Below are 15,236 nucleotides of genomic sequence, written 5' to 3' on the forward strand. Positions count from 1 at the left end.
CATTTCAACCATTGGCCCCTCCGTCATATACATTTAATGTGCAATTAAGCAGCATCAACCTAATTGCCCCAAAACATTTGACAGCATTTGGCAGCCTTGGACGGCTCTTTCCCCAGTTGGTGCACTACACCTAGGGTTCTTCGCTCACCCTTGTGGTAATGTTTGTTATTTTTTAGCCTTGGTGTCACTCCATACCTTGTATACCTCTGAGCAACTGTGACTTGTTAACACTGTGCTTGTATCACTCTTACTACCTATTGGTATTGTACCATGCCCATGAAGGCCAGGTGGAAAAAATAAGTAAGCCTCTAGACACCAGAGGGCGGTCAGTTGTAAAGACATGACCCAAGCTCTCGAAGGCAGCAAATTTTCATTTGTTTCCACAAATATACAAGGTTAGCTTTGAGGCAGAAGGAATAAATGGAGCACAGTGAAGCTGTTGGCACCATTTTATCTCGGGAAGTATCAACAGCAATAGGCACAGATATCCCAAACTGCCCAATAAATTTCAATTGAGGGAAACGCGTTGGCTTTAAATGTGACTTTAATAAAATTAACTGTTGGACTTCACGAAATGTTTTTGGCGTATTCCTCATTGCACAACAGTCGAATTGACCCATGGCCATTACACTTTGTTGACCTGCCTAAAAGGAAGTTGAATTCCATATACCAAGCCCGAAATCTCGATGGAACAGCTATTAGGGCCAACGATTCAGCGCCCTATACCTTTTAGCAACAAAAACTTGTTAGAGGTTCTAGCCCTTTCTTACTCTGCCTAAGCCCTTGTTCACACTGCTGCAACTTCTCCTTTTACATGCGACAAAAACAGAAGCATGACAAGTCAAAATACATTCGTTTCGTGCCGTCTTAATTGTTGCGACTCATGTCACAGCGACAATAAATGTTTCCTGCACCACTTTTCTGTGTCTTCTTTGCGACATGAGTGGCATAGACTGCAATGTTAAAATACAACGTTGCAAGCAAAGTGTTTCTTTGTCTTATCTAAATTCAGAGAGTTTTGTAAGTTCAAAAATATGTAGAAATAGGAAGAGATAGCCCAGCTGCCATACACCTCACCTGGCTCGCGTGCCTCAGCTCGATTCATCCAAGATATGCCCCCAACAAGTTTTGCCCCACCCTGAGGCTCAATCATGGAAGTCCCAGGAAAAGGGCGAAATACGTTGGGGGCAAAGCAGCCTCAGCTCGATTTATCCAAGATAAGCCCCCACCAAGTTTCGCCTCGCCCTGAGGCTTAATCATGGAGGTCCCAGGAGAAGGGCGAAATATGTTGGGGGCATGGCTTGGATTATTCAAGCTGATGCTGCATTTACCTGCTAACCACGGAAGCCAGAAGACAGTCAGGCTATCGCTTCCTATTTCTATATATTATATGCCCCCGACATGTTTTGCCCCACCCTGAGGCTTAATCATGGAGGTCCCAGGAGCAACGCAAAAAATGTTGGGGGCATGGTTTGGATGAATCGAGCTGTGTCTGCTTTTACCTGCTAACCACTACGGCTAGGTGGGGTGTGCGAGGACCGGGCCACCTCTTCCTATTTCTACAACGTTTTTTGGGTCTGGAAATACCTCTCCTCAGCCTCCCTTAATAGTCAGCAGCATCCGATTTAGCTTGTTAGCCTGAGCGGGGGGCCACTAAGCATTTATCGTGGGTTTCAGAATGTGTCACTATCTTTATTGTTATGATTGGCCAACACCAACGTCGCATCAAGTTGCAGGCAAGTCGCAATGCAAAGTCACACAACTGTGGGGTCGCAGTAGTGGGAACCGAGCCTAAAACTATAAAGATAAAGTTTTGCCTGTAATTTTGGGTTTGAGTTTTATGATGAGAAGGTCTGATTTCTGTCATTTCTAGCTGAAATAACCATGAATGATATAAATGAGCTTTTTTGGTAATCTACTTAGGCTATGCCAAACTGAGTAAACATGGCAAGAGGAAAATATCTCAAACTTAATATAATAGCCTAAGAAAAGGCAAAGTGCTTTTGTATGCTAAATAAGCTCCATATGAACTTGGCTCAAACTAAAGGCCTATCCTTATCCCTAATATAAGACAGGGGCCTCTACCTTGCTGCTGAGATGTTCCACAGCATTCTGGAAAACTGTAAGGTGCATTTATTCTTTAAAACAGGGGTCTCCAAACTTTTTAAACAAAGGGCCAGTTTACTGTCTTTCAGACTTTAGGGGGGCTGAACTGTGGCCATTGGGTGTAGATAATGCCTCAGGCTTGGTGGTCAGTGGGAGGAATATTGCCCCATCATTGGTGTCAGAGGAAGAAGTTATACCCCATCATTGGTGTCAGAGGAGGGAATAATGCCTCGTATCAGTAGAAGGAATAGTGTCCCAAGGGCCAGATAAAGGGACCTCAGGTCACAGTTTAGTGACCACTGCTTTAAAATATGAGGTGTGATAGATAGGACCAGCTGAGGAGATGTAGACACCAAAGCCAACTTTTGAAATTAAATTATTCCACATATACCTGACTTTTAAAAGCTTTCCTGGGGGGCAAATTAAGTTTCCTAAAATACAACAATGCTGTTAGCAGCATAAAGGTTTGAAGAGCTTTTTGGGACGTCAGTCATACCCAAATCACCTCCATATCAGTTTAAGTTATAGACATCTTAGACAACCATTACTTTCCCAATGTTTTCTAATATAAAAAGTTCTGGACTGAGGGGCTACCACCTTGACTGTCCTTTTAAATTTCACCACTGATAAAGATGCCTCACTGAAACTTTCCAACCTGAATGAGTCAGGGACTTAAATTCTTTAACCTGGGTAATTTTCCTTTTTTTGCCATTTTTTTTAACCGTTCAATATCCTACGCTTTTCCCCAAAATAGCGACCACCTTAGAAGAGTTTGTTCCTTCAGTCATATCTGGTCCGCATAGCTTAGCCCCTAGTGTAGAGGAACGAGTGATTCTCAGGCACTTTATGGTAATCGTAGCTGATGCATATTCAGCCACAACCTGAAGTGAAATACGGAATTAGTTCAACATAACGTGCTTTCCATCAATCTTCTTTCTCTTCTTCGCATGTGTCTGCTCATGTGTTAAAAGGTTTATCTTTTGGGCAAAGCCTTTGCCGCAAGTGATGCAAACAAAGGGCCTTTCCCCAGTATGAAGTCTCTGATGGGTGGTGAGGTTGGCCTTCTGGCTGAAACTTTTTCCGCATTCGGGACATTCAAATGGTTTCTCCCCTGTGTGGATTCTCTCATGTCCAATAAGGTTACTGTTATTCTGAAACCTTTTGCCGCAGAACCTACATACGAACCGTCTCTCCTTGGCAAAAGATTTTTGACTTTGTATGATGCTGGAGTTGGGGCTTACGTCGTTTCCGAACACGCACGACAAAGGCTTTGCTTCGGGTGTATTTTTGATCGATGCTCTTTGAAGAAAGCGGTCCTCGGCAGGGGTCTTTGGACCGGTCTCAACCTTTGGCTGGGGTCTCAGCTGGGCCACTGACCCGTTAAACTGTTTCATTTTCATTTTGTGGATTCCTTGGTGAAGCCTAAGATCGGATAGCTTTAAAAACCTCTTCCCGCATTCAGTGCAGTTAAAAGTCCTTTCGGGTTCCTTTGGCAAGGCCGGAACAAAACGTTTGAGGGTGACGTCCTCTTTCTGACCAACTGGCCATCTCACCAATCTTTGGCAGTATCCACTATTTTTTATGTTGTACTGGACTTTGTTTGAGGGAATATTTCTTAGGTTGAATTTCTCAGGACCCCGTGGTCTCTCGATAATTACATCATCATCATCTGCAGTAAGAACATAGGTTAAAAAAAAAAAAAAAAATAGGATTTTTGTATTGACAGTAAAATCTTTTTCTCAGAGTGCTCTGAGAGACTGGGAGACACAGCTTGATAGTAAGAAACCTAGGGTTATACCACTGCGTACTGGGGAGAATGGACACCGGGCAATGGAAAACTGAATGCCAGCCTCCTAGAGCAGCAATTCTTAAACATTCTGCCCCAGGGAAACCTTTGAAAAGATTTTCAAGTCTAAATCAAGTAGCAGGTTTACTACTGAAATTAACTAGGGGTCAGTGAGAAGAATAACCATTATATTGGTAGTTAGTGGAAAAAACGCCACCTTTAACAACTTCTGGACTGTAGAACGTTCATAGACCTCCTTAGGTTACAGTGGTTATACCAGAATGATGCCTGCAGCTACAGGCATCATCCCGGTATCTTTTTTTTTTCAGCCAGCGATCATTTTTTGTAAAAGCCATCCTAGCGGCTGAAAAGCTGCTGGATTGAGTTTATAGGCAGTGGTAGGGAACAGGAACCCCCCCCCCCCCCCCCATGCCACACTCTGGTGTCTCTTCATGCTCTCCTGAGTGATTGGAGAGCCCAGTATGCAATCCGGTGCTTCTGCCAGGTTACCATACAGCCCGGTGTAAAACAGATGGTCCCCAGCCATCTCTATGGTGCTAGGAGGCCGGAAGTGATAACATCACTTCCAGTTTTGGCAGATGTAAACACTGCCTTTTTTTTTTTTTCTGGAAAGCAGAGATCTATATATATATATTTGTTTTGTTTAACTCATGCTTTCCAGGGTAGAGGAGAAATTTGGGGTCTTACAGACCCCAGATGTCTCCATAAAGAGGACCTGTCATGCCCTATTTCTATCACAAGGGATGTTTACATTTTTGTGATAGGTAATTAAGTGATAAAAAGAAGGTGTAAAAAGAAAAAAAATTATATCAAATCAATCAAATATGACAAATCCTACCGGCCCGTGAGGAATATACCGCCAGTCAAATAAAGAAAAACTATAAGCAAACACAGCTCCTGCTGCGTTTGTCACAAAATGAGGTTACAGATCTGGTACCGCTAATATTTTAAGGATGTGGTAAAATGTGTACAACCACACCCATAATGGCTGACACAGCCTCCCACCACATGGATCATGGTTGCCATCTTTGATTCATACGGTAGGATCAAAGGCCGCAAAAATTTAAAACGAATGACAGGTTGCAAAAACGAGTAGGACAAACCTAAAGAAAAATCTTCAAATATATGAACAGTAAAAAAGTCTGAGCATGTAGGCCCTCTACAAAATAATCTGGAGTGTGTGACTGTGGAAAAAAGAGAAGGCAAATGTATTACCCTAAATGAGATGTACAGCCAAAGCTCGTTTGGCTGTACATCTCCTATGGATCACAGGAGTGCAGTTTGTTCTGCACTCCTGTGACCTGTTTTCAGAAGAGAGCGGGCTGTTCGCTCTCTGCTGATGTCACAGAAGTCAGTCCAGGCACCGCATCATCGCAACCACGAAGTCGGGATCCGCCAGGTGCCTGGACTGACCCCCGGCTCAACCTCTCACCGAGCCACTGAGAGCCTGAGCAGGCCGCTCCCACCCCGCCACAGCCCAGCACTCCAATGAGCGAGGAGGGGGCAGAGCAGAGAGCGGTGACTGACAGGCAGCAGCTCTCTGCTCGGGGAGCTGTGAGAACCGAGTGATCGCGGTGTTCGATCGCTCGGTTCTCAGTGCAGAGGCATCGGGGGATAGATGCAGCATCGGACCGATTCTGCATCCACCTAGGTAAGTATAAAATGGGGGAAAAATAATCTCATACATCTCTTTTAAAACCTTTTTCAGCTTGGTGTATACCAAGGAGCATGAGGGAGCTAATTTCCATAATGGTGATGGCATTGACCCAGCCCCAAATAAACCACTATGGCTCAAAATTGATATGGTCCAGAAATATTTAGACAGAATGAAAGGTGAATAAAGCACCTGGACCAGATGGCATCCACTCACGAATCATAAAAGAATTGAGCTCTGTCACTTCAATGCCATTGTTTCTAATTCTTAGGGACTCTTTAATGACTGGAATAGTACCACTGGATTGGCGTAGGGCCACTGTGGTGCCTAAATTTTAAAAAAGGGATCAAAGTCTTTACCAAGTAACTTTAGACCTGTTAGTTTAACTTCTTTTTTCGGGAAGATACTGGAGAGTTTAATAAAAGACCCCATAGATGAATTTTTGCTGAAAAAAATGGATTTTAAGCATTAGACTGCATGGATTCATGAAAGACAGAATTTGTCAGACAAATCTGAATTATTTTTACGAGAAGGTAATAAAACCTTGAACAGAGGGGTGGCTGTGGATGTGGTATACTTGGACAGAAGGGTGGCTGTGGACGTGGTATACTTGGGACAGAGATGTGGACATGGTATACTTGGGACAGAGATGTAGGTGTGGACGTGGTATACTTGGACAGAGGGGTGGCTGTGGACCTGGTATACTTGGACAGAGGGGTGGCTGTGGACGTGGTATACTTGGACAGAGGGGTGGCTGTGGAAGTGGTGTACTTGGACAGAGGGGTGGCTGTGCACGTGGTATACTTGGACAGAGTGGTGGCTGTGGACGTGGTATACTTGGACAGAGGGGTGGCTGTGGACCTGGTATACTTGAACAGAGGGGTGGCTGTGGACGTGGTATACTTGGACAGAGGGGTGGCTATGGAAGTGGTGTACTTGGACAGAGGGGTGGCTATGGAAGTGGTGTACTTGGACAGAGGGGTGGCTGTGGACGTGGTATACTTGGACAGAGGGGTGACTGTGCACGTGGTATACTTGGACAGAGTGGTGGCTGTGGACGTGGTATACTTGGACAGAGGGGTGGCTGTGGACGTGGTATACTTGGACAGAGGGGTGGCTGTGGACATAGTATACTTGGACAGAGGGGTGGCTGTGGACGTAGTATACTTGGACAGAGGGGTGGCTGTGGACGTGGTATACTTGGACAGAGGGGTGGCTATGGAAGTGGTGTACTTGGACAGAGGGGTGGCTGTGGACGTGGTATACTTGGACAGAGGGGTGACTGTGCACGTGGTATACTTGGACAGAGGGGTGGCTGTGGACGTGGTATACTTGGACAGAGGGGTGGCTGTGGACATAGTATACTTGGACAGAGGGGTGGCTGTGGACGTAGTATACTTGGACAGAGGGGTGGCTGTGGACGTGGTATACTTGGACAGAGGGGTGGCTATGGAAGTGGTGTACTTGGACAGAGGGGTGGCTATGGAAGTGGTGTACTTGGACAGAGGGGTGGCTGTGGACGTGGTATACTTGGACAGAGGGGTGACTGTGCACGTGGTATACTTGGACAGAGTGGTGGCTGTGGACGTGGTATACTTGGACAGAGGGGTGGCTGTGGACGTGGTATACTTGGACAGAGGGTGGGCTGTGGACGTGGTGTACTTGGACAGAGGGGTGGCTGTAGACGTGGTATGCTTGGACAGAGAGGTGGCTATGGACGTGGTATACTTGGACAGAGGTATGGCTGTGGACGTGGTATACTTGAACAGAGGGGTGGCTGTGGACGTGGTATACTTGGACAGAGGGGTGGCTGTAGACATGGTATACTTGGACAGAGGGTTGGCTGTGGACGTGGTATACTTGGACAGAGGTATGGCTGTGGACGTGGTATACTTGAACAGAGGGGTGGCTGTGGACGTGGTATACTTGGACAGAGGGGTGGCTGTGGACGTGGTATATTTGGACAGAGGGGTGGCTATGGAAGTGGTGTACTTGGACAGAGGGGTGGCTGTGGACGTGGTATACTTGGACAGAGGGGTGACTGTGCACGTGGTATACTTGGACAGAGGGGTGACTGTGGACGTGGTATACTTGGACAGAGGGTTGGCTTTGGACGTGGTATACTTGGACAGAGGGGTGACTGTGGACGTGGTATACTTGTACAGAGGGGTGGTTGTGGACGTGGTATACTTGGACAGTGGGATGGCTGTGGATGTAGTATACTTGGACAGAGGGGTGGCTATGGACGTGGTATACTTGGACAGAGGGGTGGCTGTGGACTTGGTATACTTGGACAGAGGGGTGGCTGTGGACGTGGTATACTTGGACAGAGGTTTGGCTGTGGATGTTGTATACTTGGACAGAGGGTTGGCTGTGGACGTGGTATACTTGGACAGAGGGTTGGCTTTGGACATGGTATACTTGGACAGAGGGGTGACTGTGGGCGTGGTATACTTGGACAGAGGGGTGGTTGTGGACGTGGTATACTTGGACAGCGGGGTGGCTGTGGATGTAGTATACTTGGATTTTACAAAAAGCGTTTGACACAGTTCCCCACACTGTGTAAAGTCTACAGGCTTGGAAAAATCAGTTTGTAAATGGATAAAAAACAGGCTAAAAGACCAAATTCCGAGAGTAGTGGCTAAAGATTCTTACTCTGAATGGTCTAAGGTTATCAGTGGTGTACCCCAAGGTTCAGTGTTGGGACCCTTACTTTTAAACATATTTATAAATGATATAGGGTCTGGGATTAAAAGTACCATTCAATGTGCTGTTTAATTGGGCAACTATGTGGCAGATGAGGTTTATTGTTGATAAATATCAAATTATGCACTTGGGGGTAAGAATATGCATGAATCATACATACTAGGGGGAGTACAACTGGGGGAATCCATAGCAGAGAAGGATCTGGGTGTCCTGGTAGAGCCTAAGCTTAATAATAGCATGCAATGCAAAGCTGTGGTTTGCAACGTGAGCAAAGTCCTTTCTTGTATTAACAGAGGCATGGACTCCAGAGTGAGAGATATAATTTTGCCCCTGTACAAATCATTAGTAAGACCTCATCTGGAATATGCAGTTCAGTTTTGGGCACCAGTTCTTAAAAAGGATACCGGGGAACTGGAGAAAGTGCAGAGAAGGGCAACCAAACTGATAAGAGGCATGGAAGAGCTCAGCTATGAGAAAAGATTAGAGGAACTGAATTTATTCTCTCTTGAGAAGAAGAGATTACTGAAACTACTAGTAGCTGGTAACTGTGGAATATCTTTCAATTGAAGCAAAAAAAAAAAAAATGAGGGTAGGAAAGGGATGATACTCTCCTAAAACAACAAGCAAAATTGAGCAGGTGTGAGCTGGAAGGGTTATAGCCTCTCGGGAACTAGCCTTTAGTTTTCCCACATCATTGTCCACTTCTCCTGTAGGTGGCAGTAGGATTCTTACTATCAAGCTGTGTCTTTCAACAGAAGATAGAAAAATATACACCGGTAAAAAAAAATTAAACACTTTTTAATCAGAGTACAGAATCAAGGATATTGATCTGGTCAGTTAGGTAGCAGAGGGGGTTGTTAATCTGTTTCAGCTGCTTTGGTGTTAATTTAATTAACAACAGGTGCACTAGATGGACAACAATGAGACAGCCCCCAATACAGGAATGGTTTTACAGGTGGAGGCCACTGAAATTGTTTTCCCCTACTCATTTTTTCTGACTATTTTTCATTAGTTTTGCATTTGGATAGGGTCAGTGTCACTACTGGTAGTATGAGGGGATACCTGGACCCTATAGAGGTTGCAAAGGCAGTCCAACTCCTCCAGGATGGCACACCAGTACTTGCCATTGCCAGAAGGATTGCTGTATCTCCCAGCACAGTCTCAGGAGCATGGAGGAGATTCCAGGAGACAGGCAGTCACTATAGGAGAGCTGGACAGGGCCGTAGAAGGTCCTTAACCCATCAGCAGGACCGGTATCTGCTCCTTTGTTTAAGGAGGAACAGGATGAGCACTGCCAGAGCCCTACAAAATGATCTCCAGCAGGACACTGATGTGAATGTCTCTGACCAAACAATCAGAAACAAATTTCATGAGGGTGGCCTGGAGGCCCGACATCCTCTAGTGGGCCCTGTGCTCACTGCCCAGCACCATGGAGTTCAACTGGCATTTGTCATTGAACACCAGGGGTTGCAGGTCCGCCACTGGCGCCCTGTGCTTTTCACAGATGAGAGCAGGATCACCCTGAGCCCATGTGACAGACCTGAAAGGGTCTGGAGAAGCCGTGGAGAACGTTATGCTGCTTGTAACATTGTTCACCATGACCGATTTGGTGGTGGGTCAGTGATGGTCTGGGGACGCATAGCCATGGAGGGACGAACAGACCTCTACAGGCTAGACAATGGCACCCTGACTGCCATTGGGAATCGGGATGAAATCATTGGACCCATTGTCAGACCCTACGCTGGTGCAGTGGGTCATGGGTTCCTCCTGGTGCATGACAATGGCTGGCCTCATGTGGTGAGAGTATGCAGCCAGTTCCTGGAGGATAAAGGAAATGATACCATTGAATGGCCCCCATGCTCGCCTGACCTAAATCCAGTAGAACACTTCTGGGACATTATGTTTTGGTCCATCCGATGCCACCAGGTTGCACCTCAGTCTATTCAGGAGCTCAGTGATGCCCTGGTCCAGATCTGGGAGGAAATTCCCCAGGACACCATCTGTCATTTCATTAGGAGTATGCCCCGGCGTTGTCAGGCATGCATACAAGCATGTGGGGGCCATACAAACCACTGAGGATTATTCTGAGTGGCTGCAATGAAATTTCAGCAAAATGGACTATCATGCTGCATCATTTTTTCACTTTGATTTCGGGGTGTCTTTGAATTCAGCCCTCTGTAGGGTGATCATTTTTCATTTCCATCAAACTATATGGCATCCTTTCCTTCCTAACACATTACCCAGTCCATACCAGTAAAGATCCTAACACATTACCAAGTCCATACCAGTATAGATCCTAACATTACCCCCTTCATACCAGTATAGATCCTAACACATTACCCAGTCCATACCAGTATAGATCCTAACACATTACCCAGTCCATACCAGTATAGATCCTAACACATTGCCCAGTCCATACCAGTATAGATCCTAACACATTGCCCAGTCCATATTAGTATAGATCCTAACACATTACCCAGCCCATACCAGTATAGATCCAAACACATTACCCAGTCCATACCAGTATAGATCCTAACACATTACCCAGTCCATACCAGTATAGATCCTAACACATTACCCAGTCCATACCAGTATAGATCCTAACACATTGCCCAGTCCATACCAGTATAGATCCTAACACATTACCCAATCCATACCAGTATAGATCCTAGCACATTACCCAGTCCATATTAGTATAGATCCTAACACATTACCCAGCCCATACCAGTATAGATCCTAACACATTACCCAGTCCATACCAGTATAGATCCTAACACATTACCCAGTCCATACCAGTATAGATCCTAACACATTACCCAGTCCATACCAGTATAGATCCTAACACATTGCCCAGTCCATATTAGTATAGATCCTAACACATTACCCAGCCCATACCAGTATAGATCCTAACACATTACCCAGTCCATACCAGTATAGATCCTAACACATTACCCAGTCCATATCAGTATAGATCCTAACACATTACCCAGTCCATATCAGTATAGATCCTAACACATTACCCAGTCCATATCAGTATAGATCCTAACACATTACCCAGTCCATACCAGTTATAGCTCCTAACACATTACCCAGTCCATACCAGTTATAGCTCCTAACACATTGCCCAGTCCATACCAGTATAGATCCTAACACATTGCCCAGTCCATATTAGTATAGATCCTAACACATTACCCAGCCCATACCAGTATAGATCCAAACACATTACCCAGTCCATACCAGTATAGATCCTAACACATTACCCAGTCCATACCAGTATAGATCCTAACACATTACCCAGTCCATACCAGTATAGATCCTAACACATTGCCCAGTCCATACCAGTATAGATCCTAACACATTACCCAATCCATACCAGTATAGATCCTAGCACATTACCCAGTCCATATTAGTATAGATCCTAACACATTACCCAGCCCATACCAGTATAGATCCTAACACATTACCCAGTCCATACCAGTATAGATCCTAACACATTACCCAGTCCATACCAGTATAGATCCTAACACATTACCCAGTCCATACCAGTATAGATCCTAACACATTGCCCAGTCCATATTAGTATAGATCCTAACACATTACCCAGCCCATACCAGTATAGATCCTAACACATTACCCAGTCCATACCAGTATAGATCCTAACACATTACCCAGTCCATATCAGTATAGATCCTAACACATTACCCAGTCCATATCAGTATAGATCCTAACACATTACCCAGTCCATATCAGTATAGATCCTAACACATTACCCAGTCCATACCAGTTATAGCTCCTAACACATTACCCAGTCCATACCAGTTATAGCTCCTAACACATTGCCCAGTCCATATTACTATAGATATCCAGCATGAGATGTTTCCCTATTGAGATTTGATGGGTTTTCAAAGTGTTCCTTTAATTTTTTTTCAGCAGTGTATATTCTCATTTTTCAATAAGCTATGACTGTGCAGCTGCATGAGGAAAATCAGTTTACTTTATTTCACTTTATAGGGTGTTTATCTTTGGGCCCCTTTCACACGATTGGACCGTTCAGGTCCGCCTGTCCATTTTTCAGGCAGACCTGATTGGGCCACCCATTGACCTTTATAGGGAGGTGGATGTCAGCGGCCCCCGCCTCTCATCTGATCCGACAAGATCCGCTGAAAACAGATGGATGGCAATACATTTTGCCATCCGTCCAGCGGGTCAGATCGGATGGAATCAGAGGAAAACGGACAGGGTTTTTCATCTGATCTCCCCATAAAGGAGAGCAGGACTCTGACAGGTCTGTCTCTGCACAGTGAGTGGAAATGGAGCTGTCATCTGCCTGCTCAGCTGGGATCAACAGAGCGATCACCCCTGAGCAAGCGGAGTTCATCCAAATGGATCCGCCCCGTGTGAAAGAGGCCCTAGGCCTTTGTTTTTTAGCAAGGCAATACTCCCAAGAAAGCTTATGGCTCAAAAATGCTGATAAGCGCCGAATAGCTGTGTTTTTTTTTTTAGCATTTTTAAGCTTTTATCAGTTAAAAGCATTAGAGCGTTTTTACAGCTGAAAAAAAAAACACTATTTCTGGGGGGGTTTTCAAGCAAGAAAACTGCTGATAACAGCCTATGTGTGCATAAACACATAGCATAACATACTGGGGAGTTTATTGGCTGCAGAAAAAAAGTTTGAGGCCAAAAACAGGTGCTGTAAAAACATCCCGTGTGCACGAAGGCCTCAATCTTCAGCTGACTCAGCACATGAAGCTTTATCAGCACTGCACTGAAGATAAATACTTAAAGCGGAGTTCCACCCAAAAGTGGAACTTCCACTATTTTGCTTCCTGCCCCCCCTCCGATGCACCATTTGGCACCTTTCAGGGGGGAATGGGTACCTGTTTTTGACAGGTACCCTTCCCCACTTCCGGGATACGGCGCCGTCCCTCGGAAGTTTGGCCCCCTCCTCCTTTCCTCGCCGCTGAGGCAATAGGAATGCGCAGTAGGGACCCACCCGTGAAGCCGCAAGGCTTCACTGCCGGGTTCACTTACCGGCAATGGCGGCGGCAGCAGCACCCGACAGCCGATGGAAACATCGGCTGCGGTGCCGACATCGCTAAGTGTCCTAATATTAAAAGTCAGCAGCTATAGTATGTGTACAGTATGTGTACAGTGTGTGTAGCTGCTGACTTTTAATTTTTGGAGTGGGGGGGGGGGGGGGGGCGGAACTCCGCTTTAATTCCAGACAAAATCTGCAGTTACAGAAAGGCACGGTCGTGCAAGTGTGTAGAAAACTTACCCAGTGTGTAATTTACAACATTTCTTACGTCCACGCACACATTTTCACTATTCACTGGGAGCTCCTTGGTTTTAACTCTTAATATAACCGGCTCAATACTCGTGAATTCTATAAACAGGAAAAAGACAAAAAGTGCTGGTTAATTACCCACAAACCATTAGGATTATAATCCATGTGGGATGATTAAAAATAACAAACAGTTGATGCACATGTAACCCCCTTCACACCTAAGGGTAAAACAAATCTAAGTGCCTAAGCACAAATTTGAAACTTTGACATGTGTTAGTAAAACCGTACATATCACTACTTTGTGCATCCATGTGGATTATACCTTGTTTTTTTTTTTTTAGGACAATTTGGGCTTTCAAATGGTAGTAAATAGTTGTGGATATCTCCTCATTTTGTTTTTATTTTTTTATTATCAAAGGAAAACAGGCCCAAAATAGTAACAAATATATATATATATTTTTTTCAATTTAGCTATATATATTTGTTACTACCATAACCTTTCACCAAAGAACAACCCAAAATAAATTTCTCCTGCTCCCAACAATCGCAATGATACCACATATGTGGTATAATGTTAGTTGTTGTTTGTACCTGTAGTACAGCCCAGAATAAATAGTGCGCATTTGCTTCTTTTTTTGTTGCCCTAAAACACACCGACGCTGACACTGATGCTAAATAAAAAAAAAAAAAAAACCCTGTCCAAAATATACTGACCCCCTGACCTTTTACCCTAAAGCTGGCCATACACTATAGGAAGAATCGGGCGATTTTGAAAATCGATATAATTTTCGGAAGGGCTAAACCATCTTGTAGCGAAAGATATACCTTCAATGGACATAAATTAACCGGTTTATCATTTGATTTGGTTACAATAGAAGGGAAATTATGAAATAAAATTGACCTCTCGATGTCCCATCCGTGTTTGCCCCCTTGGTGTACAGTACGTTCGCTGTTGACAGATCTTTCGCTCACTCTTCGTAAGGATTATCTTTACTTCGTTAGCATCCCCGATATACAGAAATGTGTGTGCATCATTTGATGTCATAACCATATGTACTACCAATATTTTGCATTATGTGCTCAACATGCAGCCTTCTTACTATTATGGGACTGGAGATAAAAAAATTTGCACTTTCAATTATTAAAAAAAAAAAAAAAAAAAAAAAGATTTTGAATGCAATAAAGTTTGCTAAAAGCGAATTTGCTTGCCTTTAGCTTATTTTTTACATGACTGGTCAATGGCAATCTCAAATGTACTATGAGTCCTGCTAGCTGAATGTGTATTGGAGTTTGTGTAGACGAAAAATTATTGCGTCTGTATGCTGTCACAAATGTGTTTACTTCCAGGTTAAAGTTTTCTTACACCTGCGCACGAAAAATCAAACGATTTGTCCCATGCGAGAAAGCCACCAAACCTTACAAATTTCGTTCATTCAATAAAAATATTTCAAAACACCCGGGGCCCCCTACAGGAGGGCTGGTGGTCCCTCCCTATCAGCGGCCCTGCATATATGCCACCCCATGTGCAGTGAGGCTGCATAGATACGTTAACGTCAGCGTGAATGGGGATAACATAATAAAGTGGGCCTGATTAGAAAAAAGCAGCCCAGCATCAGATCTTCACCGGCTGAGCTGCAGAAATCACAAGATATCACAACTGTGGATGACAGTAAAGA

At 44.6% G+C, this 15,236-nt stretch overlaps 1 protein-coding gene across 1 annotated transcript in view; it reads right to left on the bottom strand.

Moving 5' to 3' along the window:
- Positions 1 to 2,616: 2,616 nt before the first annotated feature.
- The window catches only part of LOC309567832 (uncharacterized protein), a 92,263-nt gene continuing 79,643 nt past the window's right edge, over positions 2,617 to 15,236 (bottom strand). The window contains exons 9-10 of the mRNA XM_082273318.1: positions 13,552 to 13,659; positions 2,617 to 3,775 (exon numbers count right to left, since the gene is read on the bottom strand). Of these exons, the coding sequence (XP_082129444.1) occupies positions 3,006 to 3,775; positions 13,552 to 13,659 (878 nt within the window). The 3' untranslated portion in view covers positions 2,617 to 3,005. The remainder of the gene's footprint in view (positions 3,776 to 13,551; positions 13,660 to 15,236) is intronic.

The sequence above is a fragment of the Pelophylax lessonae genome (assembly GCF_965119305.1).
Source record: "Pelophylax lessonae genome assembly, chromosome: 12".
In the NCBI taxonomy this organism is placed as follows: domain Eukaryota; kingdom Metazoa; phylum Chordata; class Amphibia; order Anura; family Ranidae; genus Pelophylax; species Pelophylax lessonae.